The sequence below is a fragment of the Sus scrofa genome, chromosome 12 (assembly GCF_054392235.1).
Source record: "Sus scrofa isolate SSC_HxYL_T2T_F1_AM1 chromosome 12, Sscrofa_HxYL_maternal_Yorkshire_Landrace_v2.0, whole genome shotgun sequence".
Lineage (NCBI taxonomy): Eukaryota > Metazoa > Chordata > Mammalia > Artiodactyla > Suidae > Sus > Sus scrofa.
Window position 1 is genome coordinate 27,571,433 of NC_139394.1, and position 19,272 is coordinate 27,590,704.

Here is a 19,272-nt window from a genome sequence, read left to right on the forward strand (position 1 = left end):
TCCCTTGAGCAGAGAATGCTCAACTCTTGAAATGCACCAAAAGCTTACAATTGCTACAAGATGGTTTCCTCAGATGAGCGGTACTCAGGGTGATGTGATATATTTGTAATATATTTGTTAGGGTAATCTGTTTTTAGTGTATGCACTGTGGAGTCCATCATACAGCTCTCTAAGGCCTAAAATTTCTATAGTATGATCATAGAAGTCACTTGATGTATTCTATGTTAGTAAAGGAAGGGTAGAGTACTCTAAGTATCTACAAGCCTAAAAAAACCAAGACATGACAGGAGTTCCCGTCATGGCTCAGCAGAAACGAATCCGACTAGGAACCATGAGGTTGCGGGGTTCAATCCCTGAACTGGCTCAGTGGGTTAAAGATCTGGCATTGCCGTGAGCTGATTTGGCGTTGCTGTGGCTGTAGCTGTGGCTGTGGTGTAGGCCGGCAGCCAGTTCCGATTTGACTCCTAGCCTGGGAATTGCCATATGCCAGGTGTGGCCCTAAAAAGGGAAAAAAAAAAAAAAAAAAAAGACATGACATATGGCCCATTCTGTCTCACTCTGATTGGTTTCCATTAGCAAATATCCACTGGTTCCATTCTACGACATCTGCTTAACAGTCATGTGAGTTCTCCTTGAATTCTAGAACACTTAAATTTCAGATTCCTAATGATTGTAGATTCAGCTCTGTTAGGCTCTAAGCCTGATAGTGAAGGTTATTATCCCTCACCAGTGCCAGTCCTTTTATGGTAGATCTCACAATGCAGCCTTAATGGGTGATATGGGAAGAGTAACTACTGGCTATCTCTTGCTCCCTGGGAGTCTTAAAGTTTAACAATCCTGGGAGGGAAAACTGGAGAGTGACCTGCCTAAAGCAAACATGAAAATTTGTCAAAAAGTTTCTTTTTTGAATTCTGGCTTAATTAGGTCAACTTTCACTAGCCAAAAAAAGGGAAATTATCTTCAGGATTTGAAACAATAATTATTTGGCCACACCCAAGGCACATGGAAGTTCCCAGGCCAGTAATCAAATCCTCACCATACCAGCAACCCGAACCACAGTAGTGTCAATGCTGGATCCTTAGCCTACTGCACCACAAGGGAACTCTGAAACAAAAATTATTTTTGAATCAAGTGTGATATGAGAAATATATTAAAAATGAAATGATTCTGAAAAAATGACATTCTACTTCCCTAAACACCCTCAGTTTTCCAGTTAGAAAGGAATAAAAAAAGAATTCAGTAATTTTTTTATACTATACCTCAAAGCTAGAGGTTCTCTTACTCTTTGTTTAAAGGTCCCACCCGCAGCATATGTTCGTTCCCAGGCCAGGGACTGAATCCGAGCCACAGCTTCGACCTACGCTGTAGCTTCGGCAACACCGGCTCCTTTAACTCACTGCGCCAGGCCAGGGATCAAACCCATACCTCCTCGGCAACCCGAGCCATGGCAGTCAGACTCTTGACCCACTGTGCCTCTTACATTTTTGTCTTACATTTTAAAATCTCAAAGTAATATACAACTTTGTGTAGCTGATCAAAATTAGAAGAAATGATCAACAAGCACACACCCCCAAATCCTGCATAATAGATACAGCATCATGTTAACTACTATACAGTGTAAATCACAAACAAAAGCTAAGAACTAAATTGAAGAAGAGAGTCCTATGGTTATCGGATTTAGTCATTTCTGAAGACATGTGTACCACATGAAAACTTGAACAAAAAAGAACTAAATCTAGCTTCCAGTTCTCACTCGAGTCTGGGACGATAAATGCAAGCATTTATTTGGAACGCTAGTCAAATGTCAGGATGAGTCATCCCACTCTTTAACCTGTTTTACTTACTCTGGTCGGCATAGTTTTTTGCTTTGAGTTCAAGTTGTCTTGTTTGAGATTCTAAAGATTCCACTCTGGTCTGTAAATCCTTTTTTTCCTGTTCTTGAGAGTCTTCAAATTCAATGAATTTCTGATAAAGAAGAAAAAATATATTATTGTCATTAGGTAAATGAAAAAATCTTTTTTTTTTTGGCTTTTTAGTGCCATACCCACAGCATATGAAGTTCCCAGTCTAGGGGTCCAAACGGAGCTATAGCTGCCGGGCTACACCACAGCCACAGCAACATCAGATCCAAGCCAGCATCTTCAACCTTCAGCACAGCTCATGGCAATGCTGGATCCTTAACCCAGGGAGAGATGTCAGGAATCGAACCCACGTCCTCATGGTTACTAGTCAGATTAGTTTAATTTTTAAACATTGTCAACTTCCGTGTTACTTGGTATCAAGAATTACAATTAGGCATCAACTACTCAAAAAGATCTCAGAATCATGAACTTAAGGCTGATTTCTAGTTTCTCTATAAAAGTCATTTTAAAATCTCCAAATATAGAAAGAAAAAGATGATAAAATAAGTTATAAAAGTGTTCCCACTTTATATAATAGGCATTCCTAAGAAAATACATTTACCTACTTGAAATACATCATGTAACCTAATTAGCATACTTACATATTCATATAAATCCAATACATAATTTTACATATAAAAGAGTATGAAAGAATGATGGATTAATAAATATGTTAATTATTTGATAAATGAACAGTCTTTAGATTACCTGAACCATGGAGTTTAAATTCCTAAGAAAAAGAATATATTAGAAATATCTCTACCAATTAAATTTAATTTACTAAAAGCACTCTCTGGCAGAGATTACCAATTAATCTCAGTCCCCCTTGGTTTGTTTTTATTTGGTTGGGGTTTTTGTTTGTTTTTTTGTCTGCTCCTGCAATATATGGAAGTTCCCAGGCCGGGGATCAAACCCGAGCCACAGCAGCAACCCAAGCCACTGCAATGACAACACCAGCTCTTTAACCTACTGCACCACAAAGGAACTCCCTTGCCATGCATTTTTTGGGGGTTTTTTGGTTTTTTTAGGTCCATACACATGACATGTGGAGGTTCTGAGGCTAGGCGTCAAATCAGAACTGTAGCTCCTGGCCTAAACCACAGCCACAGCAACACCAGATCAACTCACGGCAATGCCAGATCCTTAACCCACTGAGCAAGGCCAGGGATCAAACCTGAGTTCTCATGGATCCTAGTCAGATTCGTTTCTGCTGTGCCCCAGTGGGAACTCCCCTCATCTTGTTTTTAAAATTGTTTTTATCAGAGTTCCCGTCGTGGCTCAGTGGTCAATGAATCCGACTAGGAACCATGAGGTTGCAGGTTCGATCCCTGGCCTTGTTCAGCGGGTTAAGGATCCAGCATTGCCATGAGCTGTTGTGTAGGTCGCAGATGCAACTCGGATCTGGCGTTGCTGTGGCTCTGGTCTAGGCTGGCGGCTATAGCTCTGATTAGACCCATGGCCTGGGAACTTCCATGTGCCAAGGGTGTGGCCCTAGAAAAAGACAAAAAAAAAAAAAAAATTTGTTTTTATCTATAGCATGTGACAACTGATCACTCACTCCTCCTTAAAACTTTTTTTTCAATTTGGTCTTTTCCTTGTTTTCTTTCCTCTTTTCTTCTTGATCTTGTTTGTTTGTTCTTCCTTTTGTCCCCAATTTCATAACACTGGCAAGCTCTGTCCCTAAACAACTCCTTTTCTTCCTTGTTTATTCTTATTCCCTGGTGATCTCATCCAGTTTTATGACATGATTATTTTTTTGGCCCCACATGTGGCATGTGGAAATTCCCAGGCCAGAGACCGAACCTGCACCACAGCAGCAACCCAAGCCACTGCATTGACAATGCCAGATCCTTAACCCACTGCATCACAAGAGAACTCCAGAGTGACCCTTTAAAAAAATCAGGTCAGTATATCCCCCTGCGCAAAATCCTCTAATTGCTTACATTCTCCCAAAGTCCTTACCATAGCCACTCAGGATACAAGCTACCATTCTCTTACTTCTTCACCATCTCTTCCAATCCTCCTCCTCCTCCCCTTTTCCCCCACCTGCTGCACATACTCTCATTCAAGCCTCCTTGCACTTCCTGCAACGTAAGCCTTTGCACTTGCTTCCTATTGCCTGGAATTCTCTTCCCCCTGCCATCCAGATGGCTTGTTTTCTCCTCACCTCCTTAAAATCTTTGTTCAAATGTTGGCTTCTTACTAAGACTTTCTTTGCCCAATATATTTAAAACTCTAATACTCACTTCCTACTTTCCTTCTTGATTTTTTCTCCACAGCACTTATGCTCATCTAACATACTACATATTTTAGTAATTTATCTTATCTATTATCTGCCTTGCCTTACTAGAATGTAGGTTCTAGGGCAAGGATTTGTTTTGTTTGCTGTTGTATTCCCAGAGCAAAGAATGATGCAATATTTGTTAAATGAATGAATGAATGAATGAAAAACTCTGAATAAAAAGTTAAAATTCACATAGAAAAATATACAGAACACAAACTTAGATATCACTAAATACACTCCAATTTTAATATGATATTTTCTGTCTCTTACCTATTTTATCTGTCTTGAAACTTTTCAATCACTGAGTGGACATTATTTTTTGTCCGTACACATTGTTTTCCTTTGAGGAACTTCTCCCCAACTTCATACTAATTCTATTCAGTCCAAGCAATTTGACTGGTTAAGATGCCAATCTCCCTAAGGATAATAAGCATATGACCTGAACTAGACTGGTCAGAGTCCTCTCTGGAGGAGTTCCTGGTGGCTCAGCAGGTTAAGGCCTGCCATTACTGTGATTTAGGTTTGATTCCTACCCTAGGAACTTTTGCATGCCACAGATATGGTGGGAAGGGAAAGAGAGAAGGGGGAAACAGGAAGGGAGAGAAGGGAAGGGAAGGGAAAACTATTTACTTAGACTATTTACTATGTTCCAGGCACATGACAGTAAGTTAACACATTATCACTGCCTTCCAAAGGTGTTCACTGGCTACAATATGAATGCAAGCAGAAAACTGATACAGAGGTTACACTGAACAGAAAAGGAGCACTATATTACAGGATGTTGCTGATGAAGTCTGAGTCAGTATTTCAACATTTAGCCTGAGGAAAAAAGCAAAGACCAAAAATTAATAAGAAAATGTAATTACTTTTTGGCCTGCTTTGAAAAGGATGCTCCCTTGGCTAATTGAACTGCCATATCTAAGCAAACAACCAAAAAACTTTATTTCAGGCTTGTGTACTAAGGATAAAATGCTATTTTAAAGAACACACAGAAAACATTTACCAAGCAACACCCAAAATGCTGTGCTACTAAAATGCTAACAAAAAACTTTTTTGGCCATGCCCATGGCCTCTGGAAGTTCCCTGGCAAGGGATTGAACTCTTGCCACATTGTGGCAACACAGGATCCTTAACCTGCTGAACCACAAGGGAACATACAAAAAACTTTTACCACTAACAGACTGGCAGTTGCCAAGGGCAGAGGGAGGGGCTAGGGAAAAGAGGGGAAGGTGGTCAAATAGTACAAACTTGCACTTTTAAGTCTGGGTGATGTAACCCACAGCATGGTAAGTCTAGCTAACAATACTACTGTAGTATACATATGAAAGTTTCTAAGAAAGTACATTTTTAAAGTTCTCACCACACACAAAAAAATGTAACCATGTGAAGTGAAGGCAATGTGTTAACTAACTTTTTTGTGCTAATCATTCTGCAACATTTATCAGATCATTACACTGTATACACCTTAAACTTACACAATGTTATATGTCAATTATTTCTCCATAAACCTAGGGGAAAAATCCAACTTTACCATTATTCACTGTCTTTCAGAACAACTTTCTGAATGATAGAAGAAATACCATCACGAACACACAGGTTTAGGTCTGCTTTGTTTCTCAGTGACCCAGTTTGGCTGCATAAGGGTATGAATAATCAATCCATAACTGTTTAGCAGTCACTACTATAGGCTTACTCTTCAAGCAGACCTACACCTAGATGGTTCGAGCTTCAGATTTTTTTCACATTTTATTATGATTTATATAAATATCACCTTAAGTAAATAGGGCAAAAGAAGAGGGGGGTTTTTTTGTTTTGTTTTTTTCAAAATGATATGACTTTTTTTGGAACAGCAGGATTATTTATCTTCAAATGAAAATCACTTGTTTCTGCAATTTCCCTTCACAGGAAAGAACTGGCAGTAACGAAAATATTCCCAAGCAAATACATAACCCAGGCCTTTCCTTCAAGCAAATTAAAACAGATAAACTTAGAGACTACAAAACAAAGTGTTTTTCACAAGGATGCATATGGCTTTTTTTTTTTTTTTTTTTTTTTTTTTGGTTTTCTGTTTTATGGTCACACCTAGATCACACAGGGCACTGAAAGCCTAGGCAGATAAACACTTCAAAAAATAATCAACAACAACAACAAAAAAAGACAAAAAAGACAAAAAAAAAAAAAAAAAAATTATAAAAAAAAAAAAAAAGCCGCGGGAGCGGCCCAAGAAATAGCAACAACAACAAAAAAAGACAAAAAAGACAAAAAAAAAAAAAAAAAAAAAAAAAAAAATTATAAAAAAAAAAAAATAATCAAGAGGAGTTCCCATTGTGGCTCAGCAGTAACGAACACTAGTATCCATGAGGACGTGGGTTCGACCTCCGGTGTTGCAGTGAGTTGTGGTGTAGGTCGCAGATGCAGCTCGGATTCCACATTGCTGTGGCTGTGGTGTAGGCCAGCAGCTAAAGCTCCCATTTGACCCCTAACCTTGGAACCTCCATATGCCACAGGTGTGGCCCTAAAAAGACAAAAAAGAAAAAAAAAAGTAATCAAGAAAAATAACAAATAATTGAAATTTTCTAAATTGTTATCCAAGAAAAATATTAGTCAAATAGGCTAGTTTTGAGCTAGTTTTGAAAAATGTCCCTGATAACACATATAACCTTGAGAATGAAAGTTGCTCTAAGGTAAGGTAGCTCAGAAACACAACACTCATAATAAGTACAAAAAACTCTCAAATGCCTGGCTCATTATGGCAATTAGCAATAATGTGAAAGTGAGAAATACATATAAAATTTTTTGTTTTGTTTTGTCTTTTTAGGGCTTCACTCTCGGCATGTGGAAGTTCCCAGGCTAGGGATCGAATCAGAACTGTAGCTGCCAGCCTACACCACAGCCACAGCAACACCGGATCCTTAACCCACTGATCGAGGCCAGGGATCAAACCCAAGTCCTCATGGATACTAGTCGGATTTGTTACCGCTGAGCCAGGATGGGAACTCCTAAAAATTTAAGAAAAAGAAAATTGTAATAGAAATAGAAAAGGTGCCATGAAGGTCAATCAAGCGCTAATATAAGGCTAGTTAGTAGAAAAAGGTTTGGATTCACGGCCCTAACAGGAGACTCCTTTTTCCTAGGTGTGGGTTAGGGGCAGAGTTAAAAAGGAGGTAATGAGAACTATTTCTTTTTCCTGTACCTAACCCTCTCACACTATAGTGAAAATCATTAGGCAATAGGTAGCATGGATTACACTAAAAAGAAAGTTCTCCAACAAGGATTTCTACTTCTCTGCTATGGTTGGAGATCCTAAGTGCTAATAGCATACATGAGTAGTACTACTGAACCTCTCTGTAGCTTTGCAAACTACAAACATGTCTGATTCTTGTTTTAAAGTCTTAATTTACATTTTAAAAAGTCTGCTCTCTTGTCCTGTATTTCAACTTAACACATAAACTGAGATAACATAAAAATAGGAACATATCCCATTCTGTCACTTTCTGGTCAAAGAAAAAATTGTTGTCGTGATTAAATAAAACCACATACTTATTTACAATGATTGTTCTTTAGATAATAGCAAAAGTACAGAACAGGCAGTTAGGTAGAACAGAGATATTTATTACAAACTACTAAGTATGACATAAGATTCATTCTTATATATTAACTAAAAACTAAAATTCTGTATCCACTTAGCCAATCCAAGCACTTACTCCACAATGGCCATCAAAGAAACACCGTAAACAGTTATCAACATAACATGGTAAGTACTACAATGGAAGCAAGTGTAAGGGGCAATAGAAAGACAGATAAATAAGTAACAATTTAGCAGATTTATGCTTTAGTAAGAGAAGTGGAGTTCCTGCTGTGGTGCAGTGGGTTAAGAACCCAACTATAATGGACCAAGTAGCTGCAGAGGCACAGGGCAGTGGGTTAAAGGATCAGGTGTTGCTTAGCATTGGTGTAGGTGGCATCAGTGGCTCAGATTCAATCCCTGGCCCAGCAACTACCATGTGCCACGAGAGCGACCATTAAAAAATAAATAAATAAAAATAAAAACCAAAAAATAAAAAGATAAAAAACAAAAAATAAATAAAGAGAAGCCATTTCAGCTGACTCCAAAAGAGAGTTTATCCAAAAAAGTGGGGTAGACACACTCCAGGCAAAGGTAACAGCACATGCAAAGGCATAGAAGCATCAAGATCATGGTATGCCCAAGAAAAGAAGATAGATCAGCATTGCCATTTCAGTAAATGATGCAAAGGGTAAACCATTAGCCAAAGAATAAATTGGGACTCTCTCCTCTGATTCACAAAGGGAGTAAGTGGGCAAAGCAAGATTCCATTCATCCACCCACTCTTTCAACACACAAGTTTTTTTTTCCTTGCTTTTTTTAGGGCTGCACTCATGGCATATGGAGGTTCCCAGGCTAGGGGTTGAATCGGAGCAACAGCTGCTGTCGTACACCACAGCTCCCAGCAACACCAGATCCTTAACCCTGAGCGAGGCCAGGGATCGAACCTGCAAGCTCATGGTTCCTAGTCGGATTCATTTCCACTGGGCCACAACAGGAACTCCTCAACACACAACTTGAGTTGAATTAGTCTAAGTATTCCCATGTGCTGGGAATGTAGTAGATTACAAAACCCACCAAGTCCCTAGGCTCCATTCCTAGAAATGTGGCAGAAGAAAACAGACATCAGTCATGCGTAACTGACAGAGATTGATCTGCAGAAGATGAGTAATACAACAATTGCCTAATTTGAGGTTAACACTGATAAGGGATGACTGTGTCACTACTACCTAAGTGAACCCAACAAGAGATAACAACACATCCTTGGTTTCAACTCAGTCTCAGGCTTGTATAGGATAGATTCTTGCAAGACTTTCTGAAATGAGGAATTAACACTTCAAACTCTGAATACTAAATGAGACTTCAAAAAATCACATAGTTCAAGTCCACACACAATGCAACCACACTGTGCTCCCAAGTGACAAAAGAAATAGTACAAGAAATCAGAAAGTGCATAAAGGGGAACTAATATGACTCAGGGAAGACATTCCTGAGACATTTAAACTGAAACCTGCATGATAAAAAAAAAAAAGTTTATATCAAGAGCAAAATGTTTATCAAGCTGAAAGAAGCCAAGGAAGTCCAGAATGGCCAAGTTCAGAGATACAGAGAGAACGGCCTGAGATAAGGATGGAACATAGACAAGGAACAAAACATACATGGCCTTATAAGATACTGGATCACATTAAGGATGCTGAACTCCACTCATATCTTGAAAAGCTCCATCTGAGAGGATATAGAAATGGGCTGTGTTGAGAAGGGAACAAGACCCTTTGAAGGAAGACCAAAGGTTACTGCAGCAACTTAAACTAGAGATGAACATGGAAGAAAGAACAAATCCGACTCCATATCATTATTATTATTATTATTATTTTTTTTTTTTTTGCTTTTTGCTTTTTAGGGCTGCAACCATGGCATACGGAGGTTCCCAGGCTAGGGGTCAAATCACAGCTACAACTGCCCGCCTACACCACAGCCACAGCAACACAGGATCCAAGCCAAATCTGTGACCTACACCACAGCTCACGGCAATGCCGAAACCTTAACCCAATGAGTGAGGAACCTGCAGCCTCATGGTTCCTAGTCTGATTCGTTTTTGCTGCACCACGATGGGAATTCCCTGACTCCATAGTAGATCTGCTTCTTTTACTTTAACCTTTGTAGAACTTATGGTATACATAGTGACCTATCTCAGGGAACCCCGCTCCCACGCTCAAATGTTAAATTAAAATGTCTTTGTGCAGCTCACAGGGAACATCCTGACATAGGCCATCTGTAAATGGCTTCAGGAAAGAAAAAATTAATACATCTCCTCAAGTCTGGTTGAAAGCAGGAGATATGTGCAACAATTTATGACCTGTATTGTCTGTTTCACAAAACTGTTGTTTCTTACATTAACAAATATGTGACTGAGCCTCTGATAATACAGAGTTTTCCATATGAGATCAATGACAATAGTGTAACTCTGGATATGGGAAAAAGCAATAAGGAGGGAATATCCTCCCGGAGTGTAAGAGACTAGTAAGATAGGTGGGCCAGAGACTTTTGGCTACCAGGCCTAGCCCAGTAATAGCACACTGAGTGGCCTATAAAATGAAATCTTTGCCAGACCTGGAAATAAACATTCCTAGCACTGGGACAAAATGATCACGAAATGCCCCCAAAACCAAGGCTAAGTTTATGACCATGAAGGGGACCTGCAAACTAAAAATTGGCACTTGCCATCTGCCTTTACAAGGAAGAGGTCAACAACCACTGTAGTCACTGACCTTCAATACCCCTTGAAGGGAATTCAGGGTGGAAATAAGGAATGAGGCACTCTGCTCTGGGAAAAAACTGACAGAACAGGCCCTCAAATTAGATATCTTCAGAAGATTTGATGAGCTCAAATTCTTGCATGTTCTTCTATCTAGAAAAACAACTACTTTGGCCACTGGGGAGAGAACTACATTTGGAAGTAAAAACAGAGTAGCTAGGTCAGACTTGGATGCCACCAACCATTCTCAAAACAGTGTTTGCTGATGAAATTGAGCAGAACCCTGGGGGTACCCCTGTCAAAATTATGATTAACCTCCTTAACTGAATATTCCTTTTCTTGTCCAACACTTGTTCTCAAGACCGAGGCGTATCAAAGAAAAGGGGGCCTACCGTCAATTAATCTTTGACAAAGGAGCCTAGAATGTAAAATGGGAAAAAAACAGTCTTTTCAGCAAGTACTGCTGGGAAAACTGGACAGCTGCATGCAAATCAATGAAACTGGAACACACCCTCACACCATGCACAAAAATAAACTCAAAAAGGCTGAAAGACTTAAATATAAGACAAGACACCATCAAACTCCTAGAACAGAACATAGGCAAAACAGTCTCTGACATTAACTTACAAATGTTTTCTCAGGTCAGTTTCCCAAGGGAACAGAAATAAAAGCAAAAATAAACCAATGGGACCTAATCAAACTGACAAGCTTTTGCACAACAAAGGAAACCATAAAAAAAGACAACTTACAGAATGGGAGAAAATAGTTTCAAATGATGCAACTGACAAGGGCTTAATCTCTAAAATACACAAACAACTTATACAACTCAACAGCAAAAAGCCAACAACCCAACAGAAAAATGGGCAAAAGACCTAAATAGGCATTTCTCGAAAGAAGATATACAGATGGCCAACAAACACATGAAAAAAATGCTCAACATCACTGATTATTAGAGAAATGCAAATCGAAACTATTATGAGGGGAGTTCCCATTGTGGCGCAGTAGAAACAAATCTGACTAGGAACCTTGAGGTTTCGGGTTCGATCCCTGGCCTTGCTTAGTGGGTTAAGGATCCAGCATTGCTATAAGCTATGGTGTAGTCACAGACACATTTCAGATCTGGCGTTGCTATGGCTGTGATGTAGGCCAGCAACTGTAGCTCCAGTTCAACCCCTAGCCTGGGAACCTCCATTTGCCTCAGATGTGGCCCTAAAAAGCAAAAAAAAAAAAAAAAAACCACAAATAACAAATGCTGGAGAGGGTGTGGAGAAAAGGGAACCCTCCTACACTGTTAGTGAGAATGTAAATTGGTACAACCACTAAGGAAAACAGTATGAAGGTACCTCAGAAAACTAAATATAAAACTACCACATGACCCAGCAATCCCACTCTTGGGTATATAAACAGACCAAACTTTCCTTGAAATAGACACATGCACCCATATGTTCATGTAGCATTATTCACAATATCCATCAACAGATGAATGGTTTAAGAAGATGTGGTATATATACACAATGGAATACTACTCAGCCAAAAAAAGAACAAAATAATGCCATTTGCAGCAACATGAATGGAACTAGACTCTCATACTAAGTGAAATAAGTCAGAAAGAGAAAAAAAATACCATATGATATCACTTATATCTGGAATTTAATATACGGCACAAATGAACCTTTCCACAGAAAAGAAAATCATGCACTTAGACAACATACTTGTGGTTGCCAAGGGGGAAGGGGAGGGAGTGGGATGGACTGGTAATTTGGGGTTAATAGATGCAGACCATTGCCTTTGGAATGGATAAGCAATGAGATCCTGCTATACTGCAGGGAATTATATCTAGTTACTTATGATGGCGGATAATATGAGAAAAAAGAATGTATATATGTATGTGTGACTGGGTCACCTTGCTATACAGTAGAAAACTGATAGAACACTGTAAACCAGCTATAATGGAAACTATAAAAATCATTTAAAATTTAAAAAAAGAAAGAAAGAAAAGAGGGGAGGAGTTCTCCGGTGGCCTAGCAAGATAAGGATCCAGAATCACCATTGTGACACAGGTTTGATCCCGGGCCCAGGAACTTCCACATGTCACAGGTATGGCCAAAAAAAAAAAAGAAAAGAAAAAAGAAAAGTAGGGGATTGTAACTGAGCAGAACCCTATGGGGCCTTCCAGGGACAGGCCCTTCCTTCACATTCTGCTTTAGTTCCCCTCTGAAGTATCTGACACACATTTCCTGAGTTGCTTTACAAATGCACCAAGACACAGGTTCAATTCCCTGGCCCCACACAGTGGATTAAAGGACCCAGCACTGCTGCAGTGGCAGTGTAGGTGCCAACTGAGGCTCAGATCTGACCCCTAGCCAAGGAACTCTATATGCTGCAAGGGAGCCAGAAAAGAAAAAGTCCTTATAAAAATGTATGCATTCCCTGACTTCAGACTATACTACAAAGCAACAGTCATCAAAACCATATGGTAGTGCCACAAAGACAGAAATCTAGATCAGTGGAACAGGATAGAAAACCCGGAATTAAACCCACACACCTACAGCCAACTAATCTATGACAAAGGAGGCAAGAATATACAATGGAGAAAAGACAGCCTGTTCAATAAGTCATTCTGGGAAAACTGGACAGCCACATGTAAAAGAATGAAATTAGAACACTCCCTAACACCATATACAAAAATAAACTCAAAATGGATTAGAGACCTAGATATAAGACCAAATACTATAAAACTCTTAGAGGAAAATATAGGCCAAACACTCTCCGACATAAATGACAGCAACATCTTCTCAGATCCATGTCTTAGAGTAATGACAGTAAAAACAAAAATAAACAAATGGGACCTAATTAAACTTAAAAGTTTCTGCACAGCAAAGGAAACCTTAAACAAAATGAAAAGACGACCCACAGAATGGGAGAAAATCTTTGCAAATGAATCAACTGACAAGGGAGTCATCTCCAAAATGTATAAACACCTTCTGCAGCTCAATACCAAAAAAAAAAAAAAAACAACCCCATCAAAAAATGGGCAGAAGATTTAAACAGACAATTCTCCAAAGAAGACATAGAGATGGCCAAAACACACATGAAAAGATGTGCAACATCACTCATTATTAGAGAAATGCAAATCAAAACCACTATGAGGTACCACCTTACACTGGCCAGAATAGCCATCATCAAAAAGTCTACAAACAATAAGTGCTGGAGAGGGTATGGAGAAAAAGGAACCCTATTATACTGTTGGTGGGATTGTAAATTGGTGCAACCACTGTGGAAAACAGTATGGAGATTCCTCAGAAAACTAAAAACAGAACTACCATTTGATGCAGCAATCCCACTCCTGAGCATCTATCTAGAGAAAACCATGACTCGCAAAGATACATGTACTCCGATGTTCACTGCAGCACTATTTTCAATAGCCAAGACATGGAAAAACCTAAGTGTCCATTGACAGAGGAGTGGATCAAGATGTGGTACATATACACAATGGAATATTACTCAGTCATTAAAAGGAACGAAATACCGGCACTTTTAGCAACATGGGTGGACCTAGGAATTATCATGCTAAGTGAAGTCAGCCATACAATGAGACACCAACATCAAATGCTTTCATTGACATGTGGAATCTGAAAAAAAGACAGAATGAACTCCTTTGCAGAACAGATACTGACTCAACAGACTTGGAAAAACATATGGTTTCCAAAGGAAAGTTTGGGGGGTAGGGGGATGCACTGGGGTTGTGGGATGGAAAGCCTATAAAATTGGATTGTGATGATCATTGTACAACTATAAAAAAAAAATCCTAAGGTAATATATTTTTAAAATTTGTATTGAAATAAAGTTGACTTACAATGTTGAAAAAAAAAGTATGCAAAGTGTTACTTTTATCATGCTTTAAGAGCTTTGATATATAACCTTATATATAATGTAATCCTACTTTTATACACTGATAAACTGGAAGAATAAGTAGATAGGAAAAAGAAAAGCTTTGGAGGCATATATTAAAATGACTGTTTATCAGTGGTGAAATTTAGGATGACTACCTTTTTTAATAGCCTTATTTTTTTTTTCTTTTTTTTGTCTTTTTTGTCTTTTGTTGTTGTTGTTGTTGCTATTTCTTGGGCCGCTCCCACGGCATATGGAGGTTCCCAGGCTAGGGGTTGAATCGGAGCTGTAGCCACCGGCCTACGCCAGAGCCACAGCAACGCGGGATCCGAGCCGCGTCTGCAACCTACACCACAGCTCACAGCAACGCCAGATCGTTAACCCACTGAGCAAGGGCAGGGATCGAACACGCAACCTCATGGTTCCTAGTCGGATTCGTTAACCACTGCGCCACGACGGGAACTCCATTATTTTTTTATTTTAACGTGTTTTATTTATCCCAGTATATCCAAAATGAAAAATGATCCATGAGACATTCTGCATTTTTTGCTACTAAGTCCTCAGAGGTGGATGTGTATTTTACACCTAAAGCACATCTCCATTTGCAAGAACCACCTTTCACAAGCTCAGAGCTGCATGTTAATAGCCTTATTCTTAAGTAGTCTAAAGCTGCTAGGGTTTTCTCTTTTTTTACTATAAACATGGATTATTTACACATTTTAAAATAATATAGAAGGAAATGCAATCTACAAGCCTACACCTCTTCAACAGAAGCATTTCATACTAGAAAAGCTTGACATATCAAGCATTAATATTACCATTTATCTAACCAAAAATGACTATGAGCATTTTTCTAAATGTAGTTAACCAAAAAAACAAACCCTGAAATAGCGATACTGAGGGAGAGGAAAATCAATGTGAAAGGATAATTCCCCTTTTTTTAAATTATATACATTCATGCTACACACCATGACAGTATATTAGATCTGTTAAAGGTAAAAGCTAAAATACAGGAGTGAGGTATTTCAGAAGTAGGATATAGAAGTTTGGATCCATTCCAAAGAGCCCATAAAAGACTATACAAAACAGATTTAATCTGATAGACTTAACTCGTTCCTATATCTTTGGTTTGTTTGTTTTGGCCACACGCAGGGCATGCAAAAGTTCCCAGGCCAGGGATCCAACTCCAGCCACAACAGTGACAACACCAAGTCCTAACTGGGAACTCCATTCTTTCCTATATCTTAAAGGGATTTCTAACAAATAGTTCTCAATATAACCGAAAGGTTTTCATTTATTACTACAAAAAGTGTTGGGACAACACAGTAAGAGCCCACCAATGGGTATGTATTATAAATACATCTTCAGTAGATAGCCCTTATCCCTCTCAACAGCTAATTGGCCAGAAACAAATATAACTCAGACATAACTCTCCTGGGAGACAACTAGACACAGTTTAAAAAAAAAAAAAAAAGCAGTAGACAATACAGATTCATGTCAGGACCTAAAAAGAGCAAGCTTTGTGATGAAGCAAAATGCTTTCAAGTCCAGATGGCTTTTAGGGGCTCTTTTGCCCCACTGTTAGGAAGAAAAACAAATGTATACTTTGAAAAGGCAAGCTCCCTAAGTGTAAAAACAAAGTCTCTAGAAATTGTTGCTTACTAGAGAAAGATGCCAAGAGACAAACAAAAGCAACAAAAACAAACACAATCTTTAAAAGAGTAACTGTTATTACAACATTGTAAATCAACTATAATAAATCTTTTAAAAATAGAAAAAATAAATAGTAACTCTGACTACAGTAGTTGTCTAAAGAAGTACCATGAATAAAAGCCTGGCTTGGAGTTCCCGTCATGGCAAAGTGGAAAGGAATCCCAACTACGAACCATGAGGTTGAGGGTTCGATCCCCGGCCTTGCTCAGTAGGTTGAGGATATGGCGTTGCCGTGACCTGTGGTATAGGTCGCAGACAAGGCTTGGATCCTGTGTTGCTGTGGCTGTGGTATAGACCAGTGGCTACAGTTCCAATTCAACTCCCAGCCTGGGAACTTCCATATGCCCCAGGTGTGGCCCTAAAAAAAAATTTTTAAACTTTTGTGTTTCAAAGGACATCATCATGAAAGTAAAGACAACCCACAGAATGGGAGAAAACATTAGCAAATCATTTATCGGATAAGACCATTTATATATATTTAGTCTTAAAAAGGAAAGAAATTATGGTACATGCTACAAAATGGCTGAACCCTGGAAACATGCTAAGTGAAACAGAATAGACATAAAAGGGCAAATACTATATGATTCCATTTCTATGAGATTCCTACGACAAATTCATTCAGACAGAAACAGGATAGTGGTTTCCGGGAGCTAGGATGAGGGAAATTGGAAATATTCTTCTATGGGTAAGGGGTCTCAGTTTGAGATGATGAGGCTGTACAACAATATGAATGTATTTAGTACCTGAACTGTACACTTAAAAACTGTTTAGGGAGTTCTCTTGTCTGGTAAAATACAGAGCAGCCATAAGTTCCCTTATGACACAGCAGCGTAAGGATCTGGCATCGTCATTGCTGCAGCTCAGGTCACTGCCATGGCACAGGTTCAATCCCTGGCCTGGGAATTCCAAACGCCACGGGCATGGCCAAAAAAACTGTTTAAACGATAAATTTTTATGTATATTTTATTACAATATTTTTGTTTTGTTTTGTTTTGGGTTTTTTTTTGGTCTTTTTAGGGCCACACCTGTGGCACATGGAGGTTCCCAGGCTAGGGGTCTAATCAGAGCTACAGCTGCTGGCCTACACCAGAGCCACAGCAACGCGGGATCCGAGCCGCATCTGCAACCTACACCACAGCTCACAGCAACGCCGGATCCTTAACCCACTGAGCAAGGGCAGGGATCAAACCTGCAACCTCATGGTTCCTAGTCAGATTTATTTCCACTGTGCCATGACAGGAACTCCGTAGTACAATAGAAATTTTTAAGGAAAAAAACGTGGCAACTACATAAAGTTAAATTTTCACAAAAAGAAAAAAATCAAGTCTTATTTATTTATTTATTTAGTCTTTTAGGGCCGTACACATGACATATGGAGGTTTCCAGGCTAGGGGTCAAATCGGAGCTGTAGCCTCTGGCCTATGCCAGAACCACAGCAATGCATGATCTGAGCCACATCTGCAGACCTACACCACAGCTCAAGGCAATGCCAGATCCATAACCCACTGAGCAAGGCCAGGGATCGAAGCTGAGTTCTCATAGATGCTAGTCAGGTTCATTAACCACTGAGCCATGAGGGGAACTCAAGTTAGTCTATTTAGAACAAATGCAGTTTGTTGGGGAAATGAAAATTTCAATGTCAACAATATTATCAGTAGATTATTATTACTAAGAAATGGAATATTTTTATAATCATATTTTTAAGAAAAACTGAAGCACCAAGACATTTTTGTCATAGTTTCTAGAATTTCATAATACCAACCTCCTTAAAATGAAGCATATCAAATAAAATCTAACTTTTTGTTGGTAAGAATCATCATTCTGAATTACTGTGAATCACAATTATAAACCACACTACATTAAAGTGTGTAACATCAACTTTGACAACACAGTCCTTTACTCTCTAATTAGCTATTCAACCTCAACTCTTGCCACTCACCTATGCAGGTGTATTTTTTAAAGACATATGGAAAACTAATATTTATGACAAATATATTTTTTAAATTATTATGTGTTGTTGTTCTCTGAATACAGCACACACTTTCAAATCTCCCGTACTTTGATTCAGTGACACATAACCCAGTGAAATGCCACTTTGTCTCTGTGAACCCATCTACGGGTTGACTTAGGCTTTCAGCACTTTGTACACACAGTACTTGTATTTTTGGGGTTTTTTTTTTTGCCTTTTCTAGGGCCGCACCCGTGGCATATGGAGGTTCCCAGGCTGGGGTCTAATCGGAGCTGCAGCTGCTGGCCTACACCACAGCCACAGCAACTCAGGATTCGAGCAGCGTCTGTGACCTACATCACAGCTCACAGCAATGCCGGATCCTTAACCCACTGAGAAAGGCCAGGGATCAAACCCGCAACCTCTTGGTTACTAGTTGGATTCGTTAACCACTGAGCCACGACGGGAACTCCCACACAGTACTTGTTAAGCAAAAAAATCAATGAGTGGGTAACTTCTGTCAAATGTTTCCCAAATAAAATCACATCAAACAAGTACAAGTAGATTATTTCCATAGTAGATCCAAAGATAAACAAGACTTTTTTAAAAAGTTACTTTTCTGGTTTAGCACTGGGAACTATATCTAGTCACTTGTGATGCAGCATGATAATGTGAGAAAAAAGAATGTATGTGTGACTGGGTCACTTTGCTGTACAGTAGAAAACTGACAGAACACTATAAACCAGCTATAATGGAAAAAATAAAAATCATTTTTTAAAAAAGCTACTTTTCTGTGCAAACTATTACATTTAGAATGGATAAGCAATGGTATCTTGCAGTACAGCACAGGGAACTATATCCAGTCACTTGTGATAGAACATGATAGAAGATAATATGAGAAAAAGAATGCATATATACATATGTCTGCTGTACTTTGCTGTGCAGCAGAAATTGACAGAATATTGTAAATCAACTATAATCAAAAAAATTTTTTTTAAAAGTCACTTTTCTGACTTTACAGAAGCCTATTTATTTGATTCCACATTTCAAAACAAATTGTTTAACTTTTTTTTCTTTTTCATTTTTCTTTTTTGGCTACCCTGCGGTAAACGGAGTTCTAGACAGATCTGAGCTGAGCTGAGCCTCAACCTAAGCCACAGCTGAAGCAACACTGTATCCTTAAGCCACTGTGCTGGGCCAGTGCTCCAAGACACC

General features: G+C 39.0%; 1 protein-coding gene across 6 annotated transcripts in view; it reads right to left on the reverse strand.

Moving 5' to 3' along the window:
• SPAG9 (sperm associated antigen 9) overlaps positions 1-19,272 on the reverse strand; it is a 143,813-nt gene that overhangs the window by 112,215 nt on the left and 12,326 nt on the right. For all 6 annotated transcript variants that reach the window (XM_021067206.2, XM_021067204.2, XM_084984835.1 and 3 more), the window contains exon 2: positions 1,845-1,965. In XM_021067206.2, the coding sequence (XP_020922865.1) occupies positions 1,845-1,965 (121 nt within the window). The remainder of the gene's footprint in view (positions 1-1,844; positions 1,966-19,272) is intronic.